The 25,006-nt window shown below is 42.5% G+C and overlaps 1 protein-coding gene across 1 annotated transcript in view; it reads left to right on the top strand.

Annotated features, from left to right (window-relative positions):
• The window catches only part of LOC143769702 (alpha-2-macroglobulin-like protein 1), a 110,017-nt gene that overhangs the window by 6,233 nt on the left and 78,778 nt on the right, over positions 1–25,006 (top strand). The window contains exons 4-13 of the mRNA XM_077258487.1: positions 1,885–1,937; positions 6,371–6,391; positions 7,611–7,764; positions 7,873–7,957; positions 11,451–11,580; positions 13,256–13,379; positions 15,208–15,314; positions 15,593–15,760; positions 15,855–16,082; positions 24,679–24,745. Of these exons, the coding sequence (XP_077114602.1) occupies positions 1,885–1,937; positions 6,371–6,391; positions 7,611–7,764; positions 7,873–7,957; positions 11,451–11,580; positions 13,256–13,379; positions 15,208–15,314; positions 15,593–15,760; positions 15,855–16,082; positions 24,679–24,745 (1,137 nt within the window). The remainder of the gene's footprint in view (positions 1–1,884; positions 1,938–6,370; positions 6,392–7,610; positions 7,765–7,872; positions 7,958–11,450; positions 11,581–13,255; positions 13,380–15,207; positions 15,315–15,592; positions 15,761–15,854; positions 16,083–24,678; positions 24,746–25,006) is intronic.

The raw sequence follows: 25,006 nt of genomic DNA, 5'->3' as shown, positions 1-25,006 counted from the left end.
TGTCCCTGCTAGTTCATTTGTTGTTCATTGTGAATTGAATATATTTCTTAGTACTTGCTAAATTCTAGTCCAGCTTGCTATCATGATATTGCCTTGCTAGCTGGAAGCTCTGGGGGTGCAGAGTGGCACCACCGCACCGTGAGTGGGTGCGGGGGTCTTTTTGCACACTCTGCGTGGTTTTTTGTAGTTTTTTGTGTTGACAGCAAAGTTACCTTTCCTATCCTCTGTCTGTTTAGTTAGACTGGCCTCCTTTGCTAAAACCTGTTTCATTCCTGTGTTTGTGATTTCCTCTTAACTCACCGTCAATACTTGTGGGGGGCTGCTTTTACCTTTGGGGAAATTTCTCTGAGGCAAGGTGAGGCTTTATTTCCTATCTTTAGGGGTAGTTAGCTCTTAAGCTGTGAAGAGGCGTCTAGGCAGAGTTAGGCACGCTCCACGGCTATTTCTAGTGTGTGTTGATAGGAGTAGGGTTTGCGGTCAGCAGAGTTCCCACTTCCCAGAGCTTGTCCCGATTTTTAGATTTACCATCAGGTCATTCCGGGTGCACCTAACCACCAGGTCCATAACAGGTGAGGATCTCAGTGTGGGGGTGGCAGAATGCCACCGACAAGGAGCCTCCTTGGACCGCCGCATCATCAGGTGGCCCGCTGGCGCCCCCCTGTCAGCTGCGCCCGGGGCACATGCCCCGGCTGCCCACCCCTGGATACGCCACTGTGTACAGTCCCAGCAAAATACCCCTAGATGGTGCACATTACAGAGTCTCACCTTTCCACTGACTCGCCGGGATAATGGCAGCTGTTACATCAGAGCTTCCAGGGTCAGCTACCCCCCCTGTGGCACGCACACAGAGAGGGGGTAGTGACAAGCGTAGGAAGATGACAGTTCATTGAGGTACAAGTCCAGTTGATCCGAGCATCAAAACCTGGCTTCATGTTCCAGGGTCAATTACTCCACCTGTGGCATGCACACAGAGAGAAGGTAATGACAAGCATAGGAAGATGACAGTCCATTTAGTCCATAGAAGGTCAATTGATCCGAGGATCACAACCTGGTTTCATCTTCCAGGGTCGGTTACTTCACCTGTGGCATACTTACAGAGAGAAGGTAACGACAAGCGTAGGAAGATGAATCCATTGAGTCCATACAATGTACAAGGCCAATTGATCAGAGGATCACAACTTGGCTTCTTCAAACCTATCCATGGTTCAGCGATGGTCAATGGGGCAGATCTGTATTCTTCCAACCAGGGCCGAAAACCCCTAGGTTGTTTCCTGTAGAATAAAAGATCCGTCTCCCTCGTGATGGAGCCATGATATTTCCTGCTGTCCTGTCTCTGGTCCTTTGGATGTATGGATGTCTTGGCAGAATCTCTGAATGTCCCTTCCAGTCTTTCTGTCTCTTAGTCTCTTTATACAGAGGCATGTAAGCTATTTTTAGATTTAAGAAGGGTCCTTCAGTCCAGCATCACAATTAAGGGGAAGAATGGTGATGAGATCAAGTAGCATTACTTGATTATTTAATCTTTTTGCATAGTTTTTCCCTCTCTGCTTTCAAAGTCAACAAACTGTCTCCATAACACTAGGCATAATTAGCATATCAGCAAACATCACTAGTCATAGTCAAGATAAGAGCACACAATGTTATATGAAATATCAGCTTACAAGTCACTATTACAGGCTTACAAAAGCAAAAATATAGATAGCAGCCTATTCTTGGTTTGCTAAAAATAGTCGTCTGGGTAATTAAGATACAATGCCGTGTCTTCACAATTAGTCTTATGGGACATCTATTTCTCCCTTTTGGAAAGAGCTGTCATGTAAAGGACAACTAACAAACCTTAAACACGGCTGCCCTATATATTTATTGTGTGCTTTCTTTTCACAGTAAAATTTCGCATTGTGTCACTTAACAGTAACTTCCAACCAGAACATGTGGAGGTAAGTCGTGTATAAACACATAAGCCCTAGATGACTTATGAGGCTCATGCTTTGTTCATTCTTCTAGTTTTCTTCACACATCTAGAAATAGATTTTAAGAACAGCTCATCAGAAAAAATCCAAATATAACAATCAAGTTTTTATGTTTTTTGAAAGTCTTTGTTACATTGATTAAGTAGGATGGTGGCTCAGTGTAAATGATTTTTACCTACTTTACTCCTGTACTGGTTCAACAGCTGCAGCTAAGGAATTAGATGGCCCAGATCTGAGTTGGAATGGAAAAAGGATGAACATGCAATAGATAAGATCGTTAAAAAAAAAAAATAATAATAAAAACTGTAAGCAGCCAAAGTGGGTATTGCTGCAATATGGGGTTTCATTCAAGGACCTCACACCTCACAAGTTACCTTTAATAGTCACTGAAGTATAATTACATTTGAGGACACAACATATTCAGTGCCTTGCGAAAGTATTCAGCCTCCTGGAACTTTTCAACCTTTTCCCACATATCATGCTTCAAACATAAATATACCAAATGTTAATTTTTGGTGAAGAATCAACAACAAGTGGAACAAAATTGTGAAGTTGAACAAAATTTATTGGTTATTTAAAATTTTTGTGGAAATTCAAGAACTGAAAAGTTGGACGAGCAATATTATTCGGCCCCTTTACTTTCAGTGCAGCAAACTCACTCCAGAAGTTCATTGTGGATCTCTGAATGATCCAATATTGTCCTAAATGCCTAATGATGATAAATATAATCCACCTGTGTGTAATCAAGTCTCCGTATAAATGCACCTGCTCTGTGATAGTCTCAGAGTTCTGCTTGAAGCACAGAGAGCATCATGAAGACCAAGGAACACAACAGGCAGGTCCGTGATACTGTTGTGGAGAAGTTTAAAGCAGGATTTGGATTCAAAATGATTTCCAAAATATCATTTTTTCTCACCAGAAAGGCAAAGATCCTGAATGTTGGTGAAACAGTCCAACTTTGAGCAGAGTAGCAATGTTGGTTTTGTTAGGCACAGTAACAGTAACTGTGGATTTCAGTATCCAGAACCTTCACGGTCACTCTCCACCTGTGGAGGCAATAATCTCGGACCTCCTGAATTTTCGCACACATAGCCATAGAGGAGAGGTCTGTGTCTCATACCTGGCCTATACACTCGATTGGCGGAAAAAGATCTAAATATGTCATCAGCTTCTCAGGGTCATTTGACAAATTCAGTATTCACACACTCCAGAAGACCCATCAGTGTCTAGTTAATCACCAACCATGGAATCTTAGGCCAAAACAGCCCAGTGCCATAGCAGGATCTACATGGCCAAAACATGGTAAAGGAGAAAATTTCCTGATCCCTGGGGGGCCAACCACTGGGAACCCCACCAATCTTGAGAACTGGGGCTTTGAAAAATCAAGTACAAATGGAATGGTGGTCAATCATGCACACTGCCATCTAATCAGTCTTAAAGGGACAGCCAGAGAAAGCCAAGTGCTGTGCTCGGGTGGTATTCGGCACTCCCATAAGAATAAATGGAGTGAAGCGGTGCAGCTTTGGTATGTACATCATTTCGATCCATCTGATAACAGCTAGTTTGTGTGGGTACTGGATTTCGAACACCCACCGATCTGATATTGATAACTTATGTTACGGATAGCTCATAAATCTCTTAGCAGTGGATAACTTCTTCATTGTATCTATCTCAAAATATTGTGTTATACAGTTAGGTCCATATATATCTGGACAGAGACAACATTTTTCTAATTTTGGTTATAGACATTACCACAATGAATTTTAAACAAAACAATTCAGATGCAGTTGAAGTTCAGACTTTCAGCTTTCATTTGAGGGTATCCACATTAAAATTGGATGAAGGGTGTAGGAGTTTCAGCTCCTTAACATGTGCCACCCTGTTTTTAAAGGGACCAAAAGTAATTGGACAATTGACTCCAAGGCTATCTCATGGACAGGTGTGGGCAATCCCTTCGTTATGTCATTCTCAATTAAGCAGATAAGAGGCCTGGAGTTGATTTGAGGTGTGGTGCTTGCATTTGGAAGGTTTTGCTGTGAAGTAAACATGCGGTCAAAGGAGCTCTCCATGCAGGTGAAACAAGCCATTCTTAAGCTGCAAAAACAGAAAAAAAACCATCCGAGAAATTGCTACAATATTAGGAGTGGCAAAATCTACAGTTTGGTACATCCTGAGAAACAAAGAAAGCACTGGTGAAGTCATCAATGCAAAAAGACCTGGGCGTCCACAGAAGACAACAGTGATGGATGATCGCAGAATAATCTCCATGGTGAAGAGAAACCCCTTCACAACAGCCAACCAAGTGAACAACACTCTCCAGGAGGTCGGCGTATCAATATCCAAATCTACCATAAAGAGAAGACTGCATGAAAGTAAATACAGAGGGTTCACTGCACGGTGCAAGCCACTCATAAGCATCAAGAATAAAAAGGCTAGACTGGACTTTGCTAAAAAACATCTAAAAAAGCCAGCACAGTTCTGGAAGAACATTCTTTGGACAGATGAAACCAAGATCAACCTCTACCAGAATGATGGCAAGAGAAAAGTATGGCGAAGGCGAGGTACTGCTCATGATCCAAAGCATACCACCTCATCTGTAAAACACGGCGGAGGCAGTGTGATGGCTTGGGCATGCATGGCTGCCAGTGGCACTGGGTCACTAGTGTTTATTGATGATGTGACACAGGACAGAAGCAGCTGAATGAATTCTGAGGTATTCAGAGACATACTGTGTGCTCAGATCCAGCCAAATGCAGCTGATTGATCGTCGTTTCATACTACAGATGGACAATGATGACCCTAAACATAAAGCCAAAGCAACCCAGGAGTTTATTAAAGCAAAGAAGTGGAATATTCTTGAATAGCCAAGTCAGTCACCTGATCTCAATCCAATTGAGCCTGCATGTCACTTGTTAAAGACTAAACTTCAGACAGAAAGGCCCACAAACAAACAGCAACTGAAAACCACCGCAGTCAAGGCCTGGCAGAGCATCAAAAAGGAGGAAACACAGCGTCTGGTGATGTCCATGAGTTCAAGACTTCAGGCAGTCATTGCCAACAAAGGGTTTTCAACCAAGTACTAGAAATGAACATTTTATTTAAAATTATTGAATCTGTCCAACTACTTTTGGTCCCTTTAAAAACAGGGTGGCACATTTTAAGGGCTTAAAACTCCTAATCCCTTCGTCCAATTTTATTGCGGATAACCTCAAATGAAAGCTGAAAGTCTGAACTTCAACTGCATCTGAATTATTTTGTTTAAAATTCATTGTGGTAATGTCTATAACCAAAATTAGAAAAATGTTGTCTCTGTCCAAATATATATGGACTAGTGTTGAGCATTCCGATACCGCAAGTATCGGGTATCGGCCGATATTTGCTGTATCGGAATTCCGATACCGAGATCCGATACTTTTGTGGTATCGGGTATCGGTATCAAAACAACATTAATGTGTAAAAGAAAGAATTAAAATAAAAAATATTGCTATACTCACCTCTCCGACGCAGCCTGGACCTCACCGAGGGAACCGGCAGCGTTGTTTGCTTAAAATGCGCGCTTTTCCTTCTTTCCGTGACGTCACGGCTTCTGATTGGTCGCGTGCCGCCCATGTGGCCGCGACGCGACCAATCACAGCAAGCCGTGACGTAATTTTCAGGTCCTTCTAGGCATTCAGTATTTTAAAATTACGTCCCGGCTTTGTGATTGGTCGCGTCGCGGTCACATGGGCGACGCGACCAATCACAAGCCGTGACGTCACGGGAGGCAGGAGACGCGCGCATTTTAAAATGCGCGCGTGTCCAGCCTCCCGTGACGTCACGGCTTGTGATTGGTCGCGTCGCCCATGTGACCGCGACGCGACCAATCACAAAGCCGGGACGTAATTTTAAAATACTGAATGCCTAGAAGGACCTGAAAATTACGTCACGGCTTGCTGTGATTGGTCGCGTCGTGGCCACATGGGCGGCACGCGACCAATCAGAAGCCGTGACGTCACGGAAGGAAGGAAAAGCGCGCATTTTAAGCAAACAACGCTGCCGGTTCCCTCGGTGAGGTCCAGGCTGCGTCGGAGAGGTGAGTATAGCAATATTTTTTATTTTAATTCTTTATTTTACACATTAATATGGTTCCCAGGGCCTGAAGGAGAGTTTCCTCTCCTTCAGACCCTGGGAACCATCAGGGATACCGTCCGATACTTGAGTCCCATTGACTTGTATTGGTATCGGGTATCGGTATCGGATTAGATCCGATACTTTGCCGGTATCGGCCGATACTTTCCGATACCGATACTTTCAAGTATCGGACGGTATCGCTCAACACTAATATGGACCTAACTGTATTCTGCATAATATCAAAATGATCATTTGTGTACTTTTAACACTAATCGCTGTTTCTTTTTCAGCTTCCACTTGTCGAATTACAGGTAATGAAAATCTTGAGGATTTGCTGTTATAACAGATTGAAATATATTTACACTACAATTAGGTACCTGGAAGGGGTATATCTAGATCTTCTTAACTGTAGTAAGATTCTGTTCACAACACCACTGTGGCTTCTGTTCTTAATCCGGCTTGTGTTTTTATCTGTGTTGTATATTGTGGTAGTATGTTCACTTAAAGGGAATTTGTCAATAGTATGTACCCTCATAAGCCATCGACGTGGGTATGCATGTCTTAAAGTTAAATAAAATGATGGCTTGATATCTGTGATCTAATGTCTCATTCAAGAGAAATCCACATTTTTCTTATATGTAAATGAGCTGATAAGATCTATGGGCCTGACATAGATCTCCCTGAGAATTTGGCTATATGGCTTTTTTACATTAAATGGGGCATTACCTCCATGAGACATGCAATGACTGACACTTTGCTCTCATATTCCACACAGCTCTGCGGTAAGATCAGAACTAACACAATGCAGCAGAACTAACACAGTACAGCAGAAGTAAACTTTGTCTCATTGCAAACACACTTGCAGCTGCAGTTGTCCTTTTATAGTGCTTCAGCTTCCATCTTATAGGCGGTCAGTGTGGGGGAGGGCAGTACAGCAGAGCTTTCAGCACTGTGAGAGAACAACTGCAAATTAGCTTGTTGTGCCTGTAATGAGACATGGTTCAACTCTGCTGTACTGTGTTGGTTAAAGCAGACCTGACAGCAGTATGAAAGGACAACTGCTGCTGCAAATGTTTGTAATGAGACAAGTTCATCTCCGTTGTACTGTGGTAGCTCTGATCTAACTGCAGAGCTATGTGTGATTATGAGAGCAAAGTGTCGAGCATTAGATGTCTCATACTGGTAATGCTAATTTTATTTTATTTTTTTTATTTTTTTTAAAAAGCTCTGGAAAGAGATTGTCAGTTAGATTTGTGCCCACCCATAGATTTTAACAGCTTGCTATAAATAAGACATCGGATCACAGATATCAAAGTATCATTTTATTTAACTTTCTATGACCTGCATGCCCATATAGATAGCTTAGGAGGGATGATTCTACTGACAGATTATCTTTAAAAAAGATCAGTCCATTACAGTATTAGCCAATCTACCGAGTGGTCATTTGCAAACAACTCTATATTGGGTTCAGCATCAAGATGTTTTTTAGAATGTAACAAAAATACAAAAACTTTTCTCTTTTTCCCATAGGATCCAGGAAAAAACAGGATTGGCCAGATGCTGAATGTAAGTCTTACACAAGGAATAGCTGATCTATCTTTTTCTCTTTCCCCTGAGCCCTTACTCGGAACATATTCCATCCGGGTAAAAAACAAAGTCCATACTTTCCAAGTGGAAGAATATGGTGAGGAACTTCATAAAGCCTGAGCAGATTCTTTTATTCTCCAGAATTGTGCTGATGTGAAATATTTATCACTTGCCTTTTTTTGTATTCTCTTTCTTTACTTAATAGTATTACCAAAGTTTGAAGTCATCCTCGAGCTCCCGAATAGTATACTAAAAAGCATGCAAACTTTTCCAGTAAAGACGTGTGGCAGGTAAGGGAAATAAAATATACATGATCAATATCGTTTCAAAATCAAAAGAGAAAATGCTTTGGCTAATATTATTACTGCCGGTTTGTAGACGTTTCTGAACAGTTGGGTTTTCAAGATGCATCTCAAGGCTTCAATTGTGGAAGACAATCTGATACATTGAGATAATGAGTTCCAGAGTTAGGCCATGTTCACACAGTGCGTTTTTTACCGCGGAACCGCAGCGGTTTTGCCGCTGCGGTTCCGCAGCTTTTTTCCATGCAGGGTACAGTACAATGTACCCTATGGAAAACAGGAACCACTGTGCACATGATCCTGAATTTAAAAAAAAAAGCCGCGCTGAATAGCTGCGGGAAAAAAGAAGGAGCATGTCACTTCTTTGTCCGAAACAGCAGCGGTTCTGCACCCATAGACCTCCATTGTGAGGTCAAACCCGTAGTAAAACCCGCAGATCAAAAATATATCTGCGGGTTTTATTGCGGTTTGTGGTGCAGAACCGCTGCAGCAGGAAGTGCGGGGAAGCGGGCGGAAGTGCGTGGGCGGAAGTGCTTGGGCGGAGAGACATGGAGGCATACCGTCGCATGGGGATCGTGTCGGCCGTTTGATTGATTTGGTATGTGTGTGTGTGTATATGTATGTGTGTGTGTCTGTGTGCGTGTGTGTGTGCGTGTCCCCATGCGACGCTAGTGCCACCATTGTGCTAAGTCGCCGTATGGGACTACTACTCCCATCCGGTATTAGGATGGGAGAGTTGTCCCTGTGTCCGGCGACTTAGCACAGTTGTAAAGTTACACAAAACACACACAATACACATACATGACACACAGTACAGTACATACAACATATAACACAGAGTATATACTCACCAACAGCACACTTGTAGGCGAAGCCCTCGATCCTCCAGGAAAAAATCACAAAATAAAAAATCAAATCCATACTCCCTGTCCGCAGAATCCATAAAACGAGTGTCCCACGCCGATCGGCTGCTCTCCGGCGATACACTGCCAGGAGCGAAGCTCCTAGCAGTGTATCGCGTACTGTTCCGGAGTTCAATGGCGCCGGCGTCTCGGTTAACGGCAGTACAGCTGCGTTGAACTTTCCCACGCAGCACTGCCGTTAAGCGAGAGTGCCGGGGTCAATGACCGCCGGTAAACTCGCTCGCGCATGCGCAGTGACACACCGACAGGAACTATGGCTCCTGTCAGTGTGTTGCTGCAGCCGTGGAGAGCAGACATATCTCTGGATGTGTCTGTTCTCCATGGAAGATCTTCGTGGGACCCTCGATGGATTTCTGCGGACAGGGCCAGGGAGTATGAATTTGTTTTTTTATTTTGCCTCTTTTTCAGGTCGAGGGTCTTCTTGACGGATTGAGCATTTAATAAAATTTGGTCAAAAAGTGTGTGTCTTTATTTCATTAAAATATTTTTTTCTAGTCTTTGTGGGTTTTTTTTAACCCTTTCATTGGCTTAATAATGGATAGGCGTCTTATTGATGCCTCTCCATTATTGACCGGGATTAATGCCACCTTACAATAGCAAAAATACGTGATACGTGGCACTTAAATACGTGGCACTTAAATACGTGATACGTGGCACTTAAATACATGATACGTGGTACTTAAATACGTGATACGTGGCACTTAAATATGTGGCACTTAAATACGTGATACGTGGCACTTAAATACGTGGCACTGAAATACGTGGCACTTAAATACTAAATACGTGGCACTGAAATACGTGATACGTGGCACTTAAATACGTGGCACTGAAATACGTGGCACTGAAATACGTGGCACTTAAATACGTGGCACTTAAATACGTGATACGTGGCACTTAAATATGTGGCACTTAAATAAGTGATACGTGGCACTTAAATATGTGGCACTTAAATATGTGGCACTTAAATACGTGGCACTGAAATACGTGGCACTTAAATACGAAATACGTGGCACTGAAATACGTGATACGTGGCACTTAAATACGTGGCACTGAAATACGTGGCACTTAAATACGTGGCACTGAAATACGTGCAACTGAAATACGTGGCACTTAAATACGTGGCACTTAAATACGTGGCACTTGAATACGTGGCACTTAAATACGAAATATGTGGCACTGAAATACGTGATACGTGGCACTTAAATACGTGGCACTGAAATACGTGCAACTGAAATACGTGGCACTTAAATACGTGGCACTTAAATACGTGGCACTTGAATACGTGGCACTGAATACGTGATACGTGGCACTGAAATACGTGATACGTGGCACCTAAATACGTGGCACTTAAATACGTGGCACTTAAATACTAAATACGTGGCACTTAAATACGTGGCACTTAAATACGTGGCACTGAAATACGTGGCACTGAAATACGTGATACGTGGCACTTAAATACGTGGCACTTAAATACGTGGCACTTAGGCTATGTTCAGATTTGCGTTGTGCGCCGCAGCGTCGGCGCCGCAACACACAACGCAAACAAAAACGCAGCAAAACGCATGCACAACGCTGCGTTTTGCGCCGCATGCGTCCTTTTTTTGATTGATTTTGGACGCAGCAAAAATGCAACTTGCTGCGTCCTCTGCGCCTGGATGCGTGCGCTGCAGTGACGCATGCGGCGCAAAATGCAAGTGCGACGCATGTCCATGCGCCCCCATGTTAAATATAGGGGCGCATGACGCATGCTGCGGCGCCCGACGCTGCGGCGCAGACCGCAAATGTGAACGTAGACTTAAATAGCTGGATAGAGCTGGATCCGTGGGCTGTGATCTGGCCTACGCTCAGCACTCTGCGGAGCGCTGTCATTCAAAACACGTCCACTCATTTTGGTGTTTAGTCCCAAAATGGAGGATGGAAGAAGAAAAGGGTTGGACAAGGAAATGACATCATTTCTTTTTTTTTTTCCCCCCACTGCAGTTAAAGCTTTATTTGTGTCAAACACAGACAATCTGCAGAGAAAACTGCATAAAAAAACGCACTAAAAACCGCATCAAAAAACGCACCAAAAACGCACCAAAACGCACCAAAAACCGCACCTGCGTTTTCTGCCAAGAGCTGCGGTTTTTAGTCCTGAAAAAAAAGGAGGGAAATCAGGAACGTGTGAACATACCCTAAGGGGGATGCTCATGAGAAGTCTTGGAGAGGAACACAAAAGGGTGAAGCAAAGAAGTTCTCATGAAGACAGAAGAGATTTCATTTTATAAAACTTTATATTACATAATTATTTAACTTTTTTTGTCCAAGTTAGAGATTTGAACTTCACCAATCCAGACAATTGTGGCAATAGCAGGGCTGCTTAATCCAGACCCACTTCTGCCACCATATATTTTCTATACTGCTCAGTACACACAAGATACAATATACTGTAATTATTGGACACACACAATAAACATCCATTTGTTTATTTTACAACTATGTAAAATGATTTGGTAAAAAAAGCCTTAGAAAGTAATTTTATGATTTATTTTATTGTTATTTGTTGTTTCACCTCCCAGGTACACTTACGGGAAACCAGTCCAAGGCACTTATCAGGGAAGCTTGTGTCAAAGAATTGTCAATTATCCATACTTCGTTCCGTTTTCACCTGTTAGGTCCCCTGGCAACTGTATTAACTTTGAAGGAAAGGTGAGATCTATGCTATTCAGTAAACTAAATTTAACCTTTTTTAAATAAATTGCTTTGATATAAATCCAAATCCTTTTTAATACCTTATAAAAGTTGTGATTTTGTTTTTTTCTAACACATTGAATATCATTGATAGGCAAGTAGTAAAAGTCTGCATTCCCATTCACAATAAATGCTTTTCCATAGTAATGTGTAGAAAGCAAACATTGAGTAATCTGATCCTGTAGCTATACATCTCTCCAAATGTTCCCTATCTCCTGCTATTCTAACAAATGTTTGTTAAGGTACCTTCACACGAAGCGACGCTGCAGCGATAGCGACAACGATGTCGATCGCTGCAGCGTCGCTGTTTGGTCGCTGGAGAGCTGTCACACAGACCGCTCTCCAGCGACCAACGATGCCGAAGTCCCCTGGTAACCAGGGTAAACATCGGGTAACTAAGCGCAGGGCCGCGCTTAGTAACCCGATGTTTACCCTGGTTACCAGCGTAAAATCTAAAAAAAACAAACAGCACATACTTACATTCACGTCCCCCTGCGTCCACTTCCTGACTGACTGAGCGCCGTACAGTGAGAGCAGAGCGGTGACGTCACCGCTGTGCTGCTTTCACTTTCACTTTGCGGCGCTGAGTCAGAGGAGGAAGCAGACTGCAGGGGACGCAATGTGAGTATGTGCTGTTTGTTTTTTTTACATTTTACGCTAGTAACCAGGGTAAACATCGGGTAACTAAGCGCGGCCCTGCGCTTAGTAACCCGATGTTTACCCTGGTTACCAGTGTAAAATATCGCTGGTATCGTTGCTTTTGCTTTCAAACACAACGATACACAGCGATCGGACGACCAAATAAAGTTCTGGACTTCTAGCTCCGACCAACGATATCACAGCAGGATCCTGATCGCTGCTGCGTGTCAAACGAAACGATATCGCTAGCGAGGACGCTGCAACGTCACGGATTGCTAGCGATATCGTTATAATGTCGTTTCGTGTGAAGGTACCTTTAGAAAGAAGAGGGGCAACAAATGGAAGGATGTATGACTTACCCAAGCAGATCACTTAGGGTTTGTTTGTTGTCTATACCCATAGCGATGCATGGAACTCATAAGAGCTGTAAAAACAAAATGGTTAAATTTTCACTGAAAACTATTTGTTTTATTTTTCATTAAAGATACATGAAAATAATAAAAAAAAACTGGTTGATATTTCATGAAGCTGGCTACCAGTGGCAATTATATAGTAGGTGCAGGGTTTGCAAGTGCATCCGGACCCTGGAGCCAAATAATCCCTTTGGCCAATATGAAAAAACTATTACTATTAACGACCCGGGATAGTTGGGGACTTGGTAGGTGATTTTGTATCCCGGCTCATGAGCTTCAAGTCACACAGCTGGTTGATACACTGTATATTCCCAATGGTATATTTCTTTGCTGCCCATTATTGTTATAGTCTGGTACCAAAATCCAGCTTTGCCAGGCTAAATAATGCTATTTTTATTCATTGCATCAATAGTGCAGAACAAAACAGTATCTACATTTGTCAAAATCTAGAAAGTTTTTGTCACTATATTAATAAAGGATTGTTTCCTCCAGAGACTTTTAAATGGTAATTTTTCTATATGTCTTGTCATATGTTATATGCTAAATCAAAAAAATGGTTTTTTTTCCCCTTATTTTTCTAGTTGGATCACCTTGGTTGCTCCTCTAACACTATGAGATCTTCTAGTTTTCAATTATCAAGTGACATGTATAGAACTGCGCCAATAAAACTTGAAGGAACAGTCAGTATCTTAGAGGAAGGGACAGGTAAGGACTCAATTATAGCCAAACCACCTTTCAATTTCTAAGCTATTACACCTCCTGACACCTTAACAGAATGGGTGCTACTACCAGGTACAGCATCTTCTAGGCAACCTTGCATCTAAGAATTAGACAATTTGCCATTGTTTTCCTAAATTTCTACGCCTTTCCTAACTTTTTGTATGGCCAGTAGGTTTGCAGGAAAGTGCCCACTACTGAGCGCTCAGCAGTATTGTCATCATACATGAAATGTTAATAGCAAAAGCCAAATCTCTTTACATCAAAGACAAATGATAGGTTTATTAGTCCGAAATATGTCAGCCTTTGGCCTTTTTAAAGTGGAAGAATTCTCTGTATTGTTAGTTTTTCTTTTCGTTTTCTCTTACAGCATTTTAGGAACTTGAATGATGATTATGATCCCCATGCTTACAACTGTTTAACTAAATACAGTTGTTTCTCTTTTTGTACAAAGATGTAGTTCATTATTATACAACCGAAACTAGTATGCTTCAAAATGTTCTAAAATAAGAATAAACGTATAAATAATTGAAATTGAAAAATTGATAAAATAATATAAATAATTGAAATAAAGAAATAAAGAAATGTAAATGATTAAATGGGTTATCCATTACAATTTTTTTCTTAAGGGCTAAGAACTTACATGCAGGCAGTTTCTAAATTCCTGCCTGTCCTGCCCAGTGTAGATCTAACGGTTCGCTCCTGCCAGTGATTCTATGGCTTACATTGATGTCACATTGACAGAACAGCTTATTCTCTTTTACTCTACTTTATCAATGGGGCATCAATGTCAATGTCATGCTGATTGACAGCTAGCTCAGCCTAACGTGATGGAGAGCCAACTATCTAATCGATATAACATCACATCGACAGTGATCCACCATCGACAGGGCAGACCAGAAAAGAAAGAGCTGCTCTGTTGATGTGAGGTCAAATGAAGCAGCAAAATCACCAGCAGGAGCGGTCTCTGAGCTTGCAGACATTGGCACCGGACAGAACAGTGAGGTAAGTGCTAACTTCTAAGTGCTTAGCATCATAAGAAAAAAATGCAAAAGTCCCAGATAACCCCTTTAACTGAAAGGGCTTGATCATACGTTTCATTTTTGCTTTATTTTTCCATGAAAAAATGCAGCGTTTACTGTACTAACTAGTGATGAGTGAGTATACTTGTTGCTCGGGATTTCCCGAGCATGCTCAGTTGGTCTCTGAGTATTTGTAAGTATTTGTGAGTACTCGGAGATTTAGTTTCTGTTGGCGCAGCTGCTAGACAGCTTGAATACATGTGGGGATTCCCTAGCAACCAGGCAACCCCCACATGTACTCAGGCTGGCTAGCAGCCATAAATAATGCAGCTGCGTGGACAAAAATTAAATCTCCGAGCAGTCACAAAAACTCTGAGACCACCCAAGCGTGCTCGGGAAAACCCGAGCAACGAGTATACTCGCTCATCACTAGTACTAGCAAAAGTGAATAAGATTTCTGAAATCTCATGCACATGCTCCTATTTTTTTCCTTTGAGATTTTAAGAAGTTTCAAATCTGCAGCATGTCAATTCTTCCAGCGGTTTTGCAGCATTTTTACCCAATCTCACGAACAGGAAAAAAAACACATCAACAAAACACATGAAAAACCCACGTAAAAATGTACATATTTTGCGCAACGTCTTCTCGCCAAGAGATGCGTTTCAGCATTGAAATGATTGCAGCAAATACTTAACGCGTACACATGCTCAAAATCTGCTCCTCCATTAAGTACAACCACTAATTTTTCTTTTTCTTGCTTTTTATCTGTTTTTAAATAATCCATTCTCATGTAGGAATTTTGCTTTCTACAACAAGTGAGACCAGCATAGTTGACAGTTACCGTGTATCATTTTTGGATCCAAGGTCTACTTACAAACCTGGCATGCCCTACACTGTAAAAGTAAGTATCAGTAACATGAGATACACAATTCAGTTATATTACAACCTACTCAAAAAAAGTGCAAGGCCAGATTTGTAGATTTATTTGTAAGAATCCCAAAAAAGTTAGCCATCAGTGACGTTACCTGTAACTAAGGTGACCTAACCTAATCAATTACTAATTCCAAAAGTTTGTTAGAAAATGGAATTTTCAGAATCGTGTTACAATGTTATGCCATTAACCTTATAATAGAAGTGCTGCCTTTTTCTACTGAGTTTGTTTTTTTTGATGTGTTGTAGATAGAGGTGACAGATTCCAAGAAAAGCCCAGTTACTGGCCAAAAAGTGCATCTCACCTGTGAACAATGTGATGTAACCATCAATGAGACTTTGGTGACAGATGACAATGGACGTGCTTCTTGCACCTTAGAAAATACAACCAATTGGACACAACAGATTGGGTTGAAGGTACATGTGCACCATGCTTTTGATGTCACCCAGCTGTTGAGCCCTCATATATTTACTGGCACATTTACTCTCACATTTACTGACACATTTACAGGCTTCAACAACCACAGAGCCCGAACCAAGATCAAGATTATATGTTTGGAACCCAAATGATGCTCGGCTAACAATTTTTCCCCTTTATTCTTCGAGCAAAAGTTATTTAAACCTGAAGTCTTTGGGGAAGGATAATTCATGCCGTTCACAGCAGGAGGTGCTTGTACAATATATAATAAGAAATTCAGCACTACAGAAAGATACTAAGCAAATTGATTTATATTATCTGGTACGTGCAATACAAACTTTATTATGTTTGCAAAGTTTTTGAAGTCTGCGGGGTTGATGAGTCTTACTGGATCTGATGTGGAAAAGAAGGGAAAGTCTCCGTTTGGGGATTATTATGGAGTATCGCCCTATTTCTAGTAAGGCAAAGTATCTTGATAATTCTATGCATATAGTTTTTACTTTTTAGAAACTTAGCTTATAACTTCAAAGTGTATAAATAGTGTAGCTAGATATAATATAAGTGGCAACAGCCATAACTTCCAAAAGGCATTTTATATACAACACATTATCCACATGTCTTATGATGACTGGTCTGAACCCCTGGAGAAAAATTAATAATCACATGTAAAACAATTACACAATATGGAATAAAGTATTGGGAGACACCTCTTATGTCTTAATCATTGAATTTAGGTTTTGCTTTCAGTCCCATTGCCTTCGATGTATAACTTCCGAGCCCTCACCATGCAGTCTAATTTACTGACATTTTATGGAGCAGGGATGCCGAGTGCTGAAGAACAGAAGGCATAAAAGTCACAAAGGATCTTGCAGAATCACAACCTCCTCTGACATTATCATCAGCACAAACACTGAACCAAGAGTTTTAAGGCATGAGTTTCCATGCACAATTCCAAGCATCGGATGGAGTGGTGTAAAGCTGCCACCATTGAACTTTGGAGCAGTGGAAACAGGTTCTGTGCAGTGACGAATCACACTTCTCGATCTGCAAAAAAATTGACCATCACATCCAAACCAGTGTGTACAGGTGCAAGCTAACAAAGTCACTAAAACTGAGAAAATAAAGGAATAATAGGAATTATTACAAAATAGGTAAATGTTACTTTATGTGCATATGGAATATTGGAAAAATGGAGCTACAAAACTGCTACAAGAAAATGACAAAAAAAAAATGAAAGAAGGTACCCAACAGCCATCGACCAGGCGTACATCATTGTTGGGACTCTGTCCTGATAAGTCACTTCTCTTGGGCTGAAAATCCTACACTTTATAGGGCAGGAAGGATCCAGCTAATTATAACCGACTTATGCTGATGGGAGTAGGGGTGCAGTAACAGTTTTGTATGTAGTATACTCCCCATGACATGTGCACTCCTACTCCCATCAGCCTAAGGCGGTTTTAATTACGCTGGGGTCACACTGAGTTATGGCAGTCCATTAGATGGGCTGCATAACACCTTGGCATAATGCGGCTTAACGCAGTCTGTTAACGCTGCCATTAACCCCTATTATTGGGCGCATCGCCAATGCATGCCATAATCGGCATGTGCTAGCGATGTGCCGTCATTCAGTGACGGAGCCTCGGACGAAGGCTGCAGCGTCTGAGACTCCGTCAACTCTAGCACAGATGAATCATCTGCGCTAGCGGTATAGCATAACGCAATGACATGTATGCTATAGCGTTAACGCTATGAGTTGAACGGCCTGCTTTAACGCAGTATGAACCTGGCCTTACCTGGATCCTTCCTGCCTTATAAATTGTAGGCTTTTAAGCCCAAGAGAGGTGACATCAGATTAGGGTCCCAACAATGTGTTACGCCTTGTTGATGGCTGTTGGGCTCCCATAAATTGGTCAATTTATGAGCTAAGCACGTTCTTTAATTTTTCTGTAATTATCTTGTAGCAATATTACAGCTCCATTTTTTCAATTTCCATAGGTACATAAAATAGCATTTACCTATTTTCTATGACAGTAATGCAGTTTCTATTTTCCAAATGTGCTATTTCACACTTCTCTATCTGGCTTCTGATGGATGAGTCTGGCTTTGGTGAATTGCAAGAGAATGTTACCTGCCTGACACTGTATTGTGCCATCTGTAAAATTTGATGGAGGAGGGATATTTTTTTTTCATGGATTAATTCGACCTTAATTCCAATAAAGGGAAATCTTAATACTTCAGCAAAAAAGCTATTTTAAACAATTGTAAACTTTAAATCATGTAGGAACAGTTTAGGGAAGACTCTTTTCTTTTCCAATATGCCTGTATCCCAGCGCACAAAGGAAGATTGATAAAGACATGGTTGGGGGAGTTCCGTGTAGGAGAACATGAACTCAGCTCCTTCTAACACCTTTGTGATGAACTAGACCAGAGATTATGAGCCCAGCCTCCCCCAACATCAGTGTCTGCCCTCACAATTGCTCTATTAGATGAATGGGCACAAATTCCCACAGACACCTCCAAAATCATGTAAAAGTCCTTCTCAGAAAAATGGAAGCTGTTATTGCTGGAAAAGTGAACCAGCTCCATAACAATGCTTGTGGATTTAGAATGGGAGGTAATAAAAGCTCCTGTAGATGTAATGTGGAGATGGCACAATACTTTGTCCATTTTGTGTATCTGTAAATTTCTATAGTTGACAAAGATCACCAGTAATTTTGTTTCATTCACTAGCAAAAATATATTTTACATCTTAATCAATTTCCATCTTTCATCTTGACTAGTGATGAGCGAGTGTACTCGTTGCTTGGGTTTTCCCGAGCACGCTCGAATGGTCTCCTGTTATGATCCCAATGGTAGAGGATCTCAAAGTTTTCAGCAAAGTCTGCAAACATAAAAAACCAGCTCATAGGGAGGTGGTAACTGAGCTGACCGCATACCTGAACCTAGCCCACAACTAATAGCAGCCGGGGAACGTACCTACGTTGGTTCTAGACGTGTCGCGCCAGCCGGAGAACTAACTAACCCTTTCAGAGAAAATCAGACCTCACTTGCCTCAAGAGAAGGGTACCCCAAAGTACAGACAGGCCCCCAACAAATAATAACGGTGAGGTAAGAAGAAAGGACAAACGTAAGTATGAACTAGATTCAGCAAAGAGAGGCCCACTATATAATAGCAAAAATATAGAAAGCGGACTAATGCGGTCAGCGAAAAACCCTACGAAAATATCCACGCTGAATATCCAAGAACCCCCGCACCGACTAACGGTGTGGGGGGAGAATATCAGCCCCTTTAGAGCTTCCAGCAAAATCAGGAATCACATTATGAACAAGCTGGACAAAAAACAGAATAATACAAATAAACAAAAATAAGAAAGCAGGACTTAGCTTATCTTGCAAAAATCAGGACCAGAGACAGGAGCAACCAGACAAGGACTGACTACATTGATGCCAGGCAATGGACTAAGAATCCAGGAAGTTTAAATAGGAACACCCAGGATCTAACGAACCAGGTGACTACCAACCTGGGGAAAGAATATCCAAGAGCCATACCGCTAGTGACCACAAGAGGGAGCCAAAAAGTATAGTTCACAACAGTACCCCCCCCCTTTAAGGAGGGGTCACCGAACCCTCACTACGACCACCAGGGCGATCAGGATGGGCAGCGTGAAAGGCACGAACCAAATCGGCCGCATGAACATCAGAGGCGACCACCCAGGAATTATCCTCCTGACCATAGCCCTTCCATTTGACCAGATACTGAAGCCTCCATCTAGAGAGACGAGAATCCAAGATCTTCTCCACCACGTACTCCAACTTGCCCTCAACCAAGACCGGAGCAGGAGGGTCAACAGCAGGAACCACAGGCACAATGTACCGCCGCAACAAAGACCTATGGAACACATTGTGAATGGCAAACGACACAGGAAGATCCAAACAAAAAGACACCGGATTAAGGACCTCCAAAATTCTATAAGGACCAATAAAGCGAGGCTTAAACTTAGGAGAGGAAACCTTCAGAGGGACATACCGAGAAGACAACCAAACCAAATCCCCAACACGAAGTCGGGGACCCACACCGCGGCAGCGGTTGGCAAAATGCTGAGTCTTCTCCTGTGACAACTTCAAGTTGTCCACCACATGATTCCAAGTCCGCTACAACCTATCAACCACAGAATCCACCCCAGGACAGTCAGAAGGCTCAACATGACCTGAGAAGAAACGAGGATGAAAACCAGAGTTGCAGAAAAATGGCGAAACCAAAGTAGCGGAACTAGCCCGATTATTGAGGGCAAACTCAGCCAATGGCAAGAAGGTCACCCAATCATCCTGATCCGCAGAAACAAAACATCTCAAATAAGCCTCCAGCGTCTGATTAGTTCGCTCCGTTTGGCCATTAGTCTGAGGATGAAAGGCAGACGAGAACGACAGATCAATGCCCATCTTAGCACAAAAAGATCGCCAGAATCTGGACACAAACTGGGATCCTCTGTCAGACAAGATATTCTCAGGAATGCCGTGCAAACGAACCTCATTCTGGAAAAACAAAGGAACCAGATCGGAAGAGGAAGGCAACTTAGGCAAGGGCACCAAATGGACCATCTTGGAAAAACGATCACACACCACCCAGATGACAGACATTCCCTGAGACACCGGAAGATCTGAAATGAAATCCATGGAAATGTGTGTCCAAGGCCTCTTCGGGACGGGCAAGGGCAAAAGCAACCCGCTGGCACGAGAACAGCAAGGCTTAGCCCGAGCACAAGTCCCACAGGACTGCACAAAAGAACGCACATCCTGTGGCAAGGAAGGCCACCAAAAGGACCTAGCCACCAAATCTCTGGTACCAAAAATCCCAGGATGCCCTGCCAACACCGAGGAATGAACCTCGGAAATAACTCTGCTGGTCCATTTATCAGGAACAAACAGACTGTCAGGTGGACAAGGGTCAGGTCTACCAGCCTGAAATCTCTGCAACACACGTCGCAAATCAGGAGAAATGGCCGACAAGATTACTCCCTCTTTAAGAATACCAGCCGGCTCTGAGACTCCAGGAGAGTCAGGCACAAAGCTCCTAGAGAGAGCATCAGCCTTCACATTTTTCGAACCAGGCAGGTATGAGACCACAAAGTCAAAACGGGAGAAAAACAATGACCAACGAGCCTGTCTAGGATTCAGGCGTTTAGCAGACTCGAGATACATCAGATTTTTGTGATCAGTCAAGACCACCACATGATGCTTAGCTCCCTCGAGCCAATGACGCCACTCCTCAAATGCCCACTTCATGGCCAACAACTCCCGATTACCAACATCATAGTTCCGCTCAGCAGGCGAAAACTTCCTGGAAAAGAAAGCACATGGTCTCATCACAGAGCAACCAGAGCCTCTCTGTGACAAAACAGCCCCTGCACCGATCTCAGAAGCATCCACTTCAACCTGAAAGGGAAGTGAGACATCAGGCTGGCACAAAACAGGCGCCGAAGTAAACCGGCGCTTCAGCTCCCGGAAAGCCTCCACGGCCGCAGGAGCCCAATTGGCAACATCAGAACCTGTCTTGGTCATATCTGTCAGAGGTTTAACAATGCTAGAAAAGTTAGCAATAAACCGACGGTAGAAATTAGCAAAACCCAAAAACTTCTGAAGACTCTTAACAGACGTGGGTTGAGTCCAATCATGAATAGCTCGGACCTTGACTGGGTCCATCTCCACATAAGAAGGGGAAAAAATAAAACCCAAAAAGGAAACCTTCTGCACTCCAAAGAGACACTTTGAGCCCTTCACAAACAAAGCATTATCGCGCAAAACCTGAAACACCATCCTGACCTGCTTTACATGAGAATCCCAATCATCAGAAAAAACTAAAATGTCATCCAGATAAACAATCATAAATTTATCTAGATACTTCCGGAAGATGTCATGCATAAAGGACTGAAACACTGAAGGAGCATTAGAGAGCCCAAAAGGCATCACCAAGTACTCAAAATGACCTTCGGGCGTATTAAATGCAGTTTTCCATTCATCTCCCTGCTTAATGCGCACAAGGTTGTACGCACCACGAAGATCTATCTTGGTGAACCAACAGGCACCCTTAATCCGAGCAAACAAGTCCGACAATAGTGGCAAAGGATATTGAAATTTAACCGTGATTTTATTCAGAAGCCGATAGTCTATACAAGGTCTCAAAGATCCGTCTTTCTTGGCCACAAAAAAGAATCCCGCACCAAGAGGGGAAGAGGATGGACGAATATGTCCTTTCTCCAAAGACTCCTTTATATAAGAACGCATCGCGGCATGCTCAGGTACCGACAGATTAAACAATCGTCCCTTAGGAAACTTACTACCAGGAATCAAATCTATAGCGCAGTCACAGTCCCTATGAGGAGGAAGAACACTGGACCTGGACTCACTGAATACATCCTGATAGTCAAACAAATACTCAGGAACTTCTGAAGGAGTGGAGGAAGCAATAGACACCGACGGGGAATCGCAATGAATTCCCTGACAACCCCAACTTGACACAGACATAGCCCTCCAATCCAAAACTGGATTATGGGCCTGTAACCATGGCAGACCCAAAACGACCAAATCATGCATCTTATGCAGAACAAGAAAACGAATCACCTCCCGATGTTCAGGAGTCATGCACATGGTCACTTGTGTCCAATACTGCGGTTTATTCTCCGCCAATGGCGTAGCATCAATTCCTCTAAGAGGAATAGGATTTTCTAAAGGCTCCAGGACAAAACCACAGCGCTTGGCAAACGATAAGTCCATAAGACTCAGGGCAGCACCTGAATCCACAAACGCCATAACAGGGTAGGAAGACAATGAGCAAATTAAAGTCACAGACAAAATAAATTTAGGCTGCAAGTTACCAATGGCGACAGGACTAACAAACTTTGTTAGGCGTTTAGAGCATGCTGATATAACATGTGTAGAATCACCACAGTAAAAACACAACCCATTCTGACGTCTATGATTTTGCCGTTCAGTTCTAGTCTGAATTCTATCACATTGCATTAAGTCAGGTGTCTGTTCAGACAATACCGCCAGAGGATTAGCGGATTTGCGCTCCCGCAAACGCCGATCAATCTGAATGGCCAGCGTCATAGAATCATTCAGACTTGTAGGAATGGGGAAGCCCACCATCACATTCTTAATGGTTTCAGAAAGGCCATTTCTGAAATTTGCGGCCAGAGCACACTCATTCCACTGAGTAAGCACGGACCATTTCCGAAATTTTTGGCAATATACTTCAGCTTCATCCTGGCCCTGAGAGATAGCCAGCAAAGCCTTCTCTGCCTGAATTTCAAGATTGGGCTCCTCATAAAGCAATCCGAGCGCCAGAAAAAACGCATCAATATTTGCCAATGCCGGATCTCCTGGCGCCAATGAGAAAGCCCAATCCTGAGGGTCGCCCCGCAAGAAGGAGATAACAATTTTAACTTGCTGAGCTGAGTCTCCAGGCGAACGAGGTCTCAAAGATAGAAACAATTTACAATTATTCCTAAAATTCCTAAATTTAAATCGATCTCCAGAGAACAGCTCAGGAATAGGTATCTTAGGCTCTGACATATGACTGCTAATAACAAAATCCTGAATGCCCTGCACACGTGCAGCAAGCTGATCCACACTAGTAATCAGAGTCTGAACATTCATGTCTGCAGCAGAGCTTCAAGCCACTCAGAGATAAAGGGGAGGAAGAAAAAAAAAAAAACTCAGACTTCTTTTCTTATAGTCCCACTTCAGCAATGCATTAACTATTCACTCGGCCTGGCATTCTGTTATGATCCCAATGGTAGAGGATCTCAAAGTTTTCAGCAAAGTCTGCAAACATAAAAAACCAGCTCATAGGGAGGTGGTAACTGAGCTGACCGCATACCTGAACCTAGCCCACAACTAATAGCAGCCGGAGAACGTACCTACGTTGGTTCTAGACGTCTCGCGCCAGCCGGAGAACTAACTAACCCTTTCAGAGAAAATCAGACCTCACTTGCCTCAAGAGAAGGGTACCCCAAAGTACAGACAGGCCCCCAACAAATAATAACGGTGAGGTAAGAAGAAAGGACAAACGTAAGTATGAACTAGATTCAGCAAAGAGAGGCCCACTATATAATAGCAGAAATATAGAAAGCGGACTAATGCGGTCAGCGAAAAACCCTACAAAAATATCCACGCTAAATATCCAAGAACCCCCGCACCGACTAACGGTGTGGGGGGAGAATATCAGCCCCCTTAGAGCTTCCAGCAAAATCAGGAATCACATTATGAACAAGCTGGACAAAAAACAGAATAATACAAATAAACAAAAATAAGAAAGCAGGACTTAGCTTATCTTGCAAAAATCAGGACCAGAGACAGGAGCAACCAGACAAGGACTGATTACATTGATGCCAGGCAATGGACTAAGAATCCAGGAAGTTTAAATAGGAACACCCAGGATCTAACGAACCAGGTGACTACCAACCTGGGGAAAGAATATCCAAGAGCCATACCGCTAGTGACCACAAGAGGGAGCCAAAAAGTATAGTTCACAACAGTATCCCGAGTATTTATGACTGCTCGTAGATTTTGTTTTTGTTGATGTAGCTGCATGATTTGCGGCTGCTAGACGGCTTGAATACTTGTGGGAATTCCCTAGCAACCAGGCAACATGTTCTCAGGCGGGCAAGCAGCAGTAAATCATGCAGATGCTTGGCCAAAAACTAAATCTCCGAGCACTAACAAATACTCGGAGACCACCCGAGCGTGCCCGGGAAAACCCGAGCAACGAGTATACTCGCTCATCACTAATCTTGACATATGAAATGAAGACTTATTCACACACACAAGGATGTTCTTTACATGGCATGGCAAATTTGATTTCTGATGTTTATTTACATGAACAGGTAATTTCAAAATATTAATTCCTCCTGTGCAGGTAACTTCTAAGGGTTATATAGAATTATCTGGTTCTCAGAAAATCATGGTAAAGAGCTCTGTTACAGGTGAGAATGCCTTACTTCAATGCATTCATTATTTTTCAAAAACTATACATGCTTAATTGGGTTGTCCCATAAATAAAGTATATTACAATTATTAGATCTTGGAATAATTATGAGTTCCACAATTTGATGTGTCAAAAAAATTTCTGGTCCTGAGATAATCTTATAAATTTGCCTCTGGTATATATTGTGCAATGTCTGTATCTAAACATGCAGAGCTGTTCCAATTAATGGTCGGAACATACAGTACCACAGCTCCTAGGG

Source organism: Ranitomeya variabilis, chromosome 4 (genome assembly GCF_051348905.1).
Source record: "Ranitomeya variabilis isolate aRanVar5 chromosome 4, aRanVar5.hap1, whole genome shotgun sequence".
NCBI classification, from domain to species: Eukaryota; Metazoa; Chordata; class Amphibia; order Anura; family Dendrobatidae; genus Ranitomeya; species Ranitomeya variabilis.
Note: the sequence above shows the minus strand (reverse complement) of the source record. Positions and strands in the feature narration are given on the sequence as shown.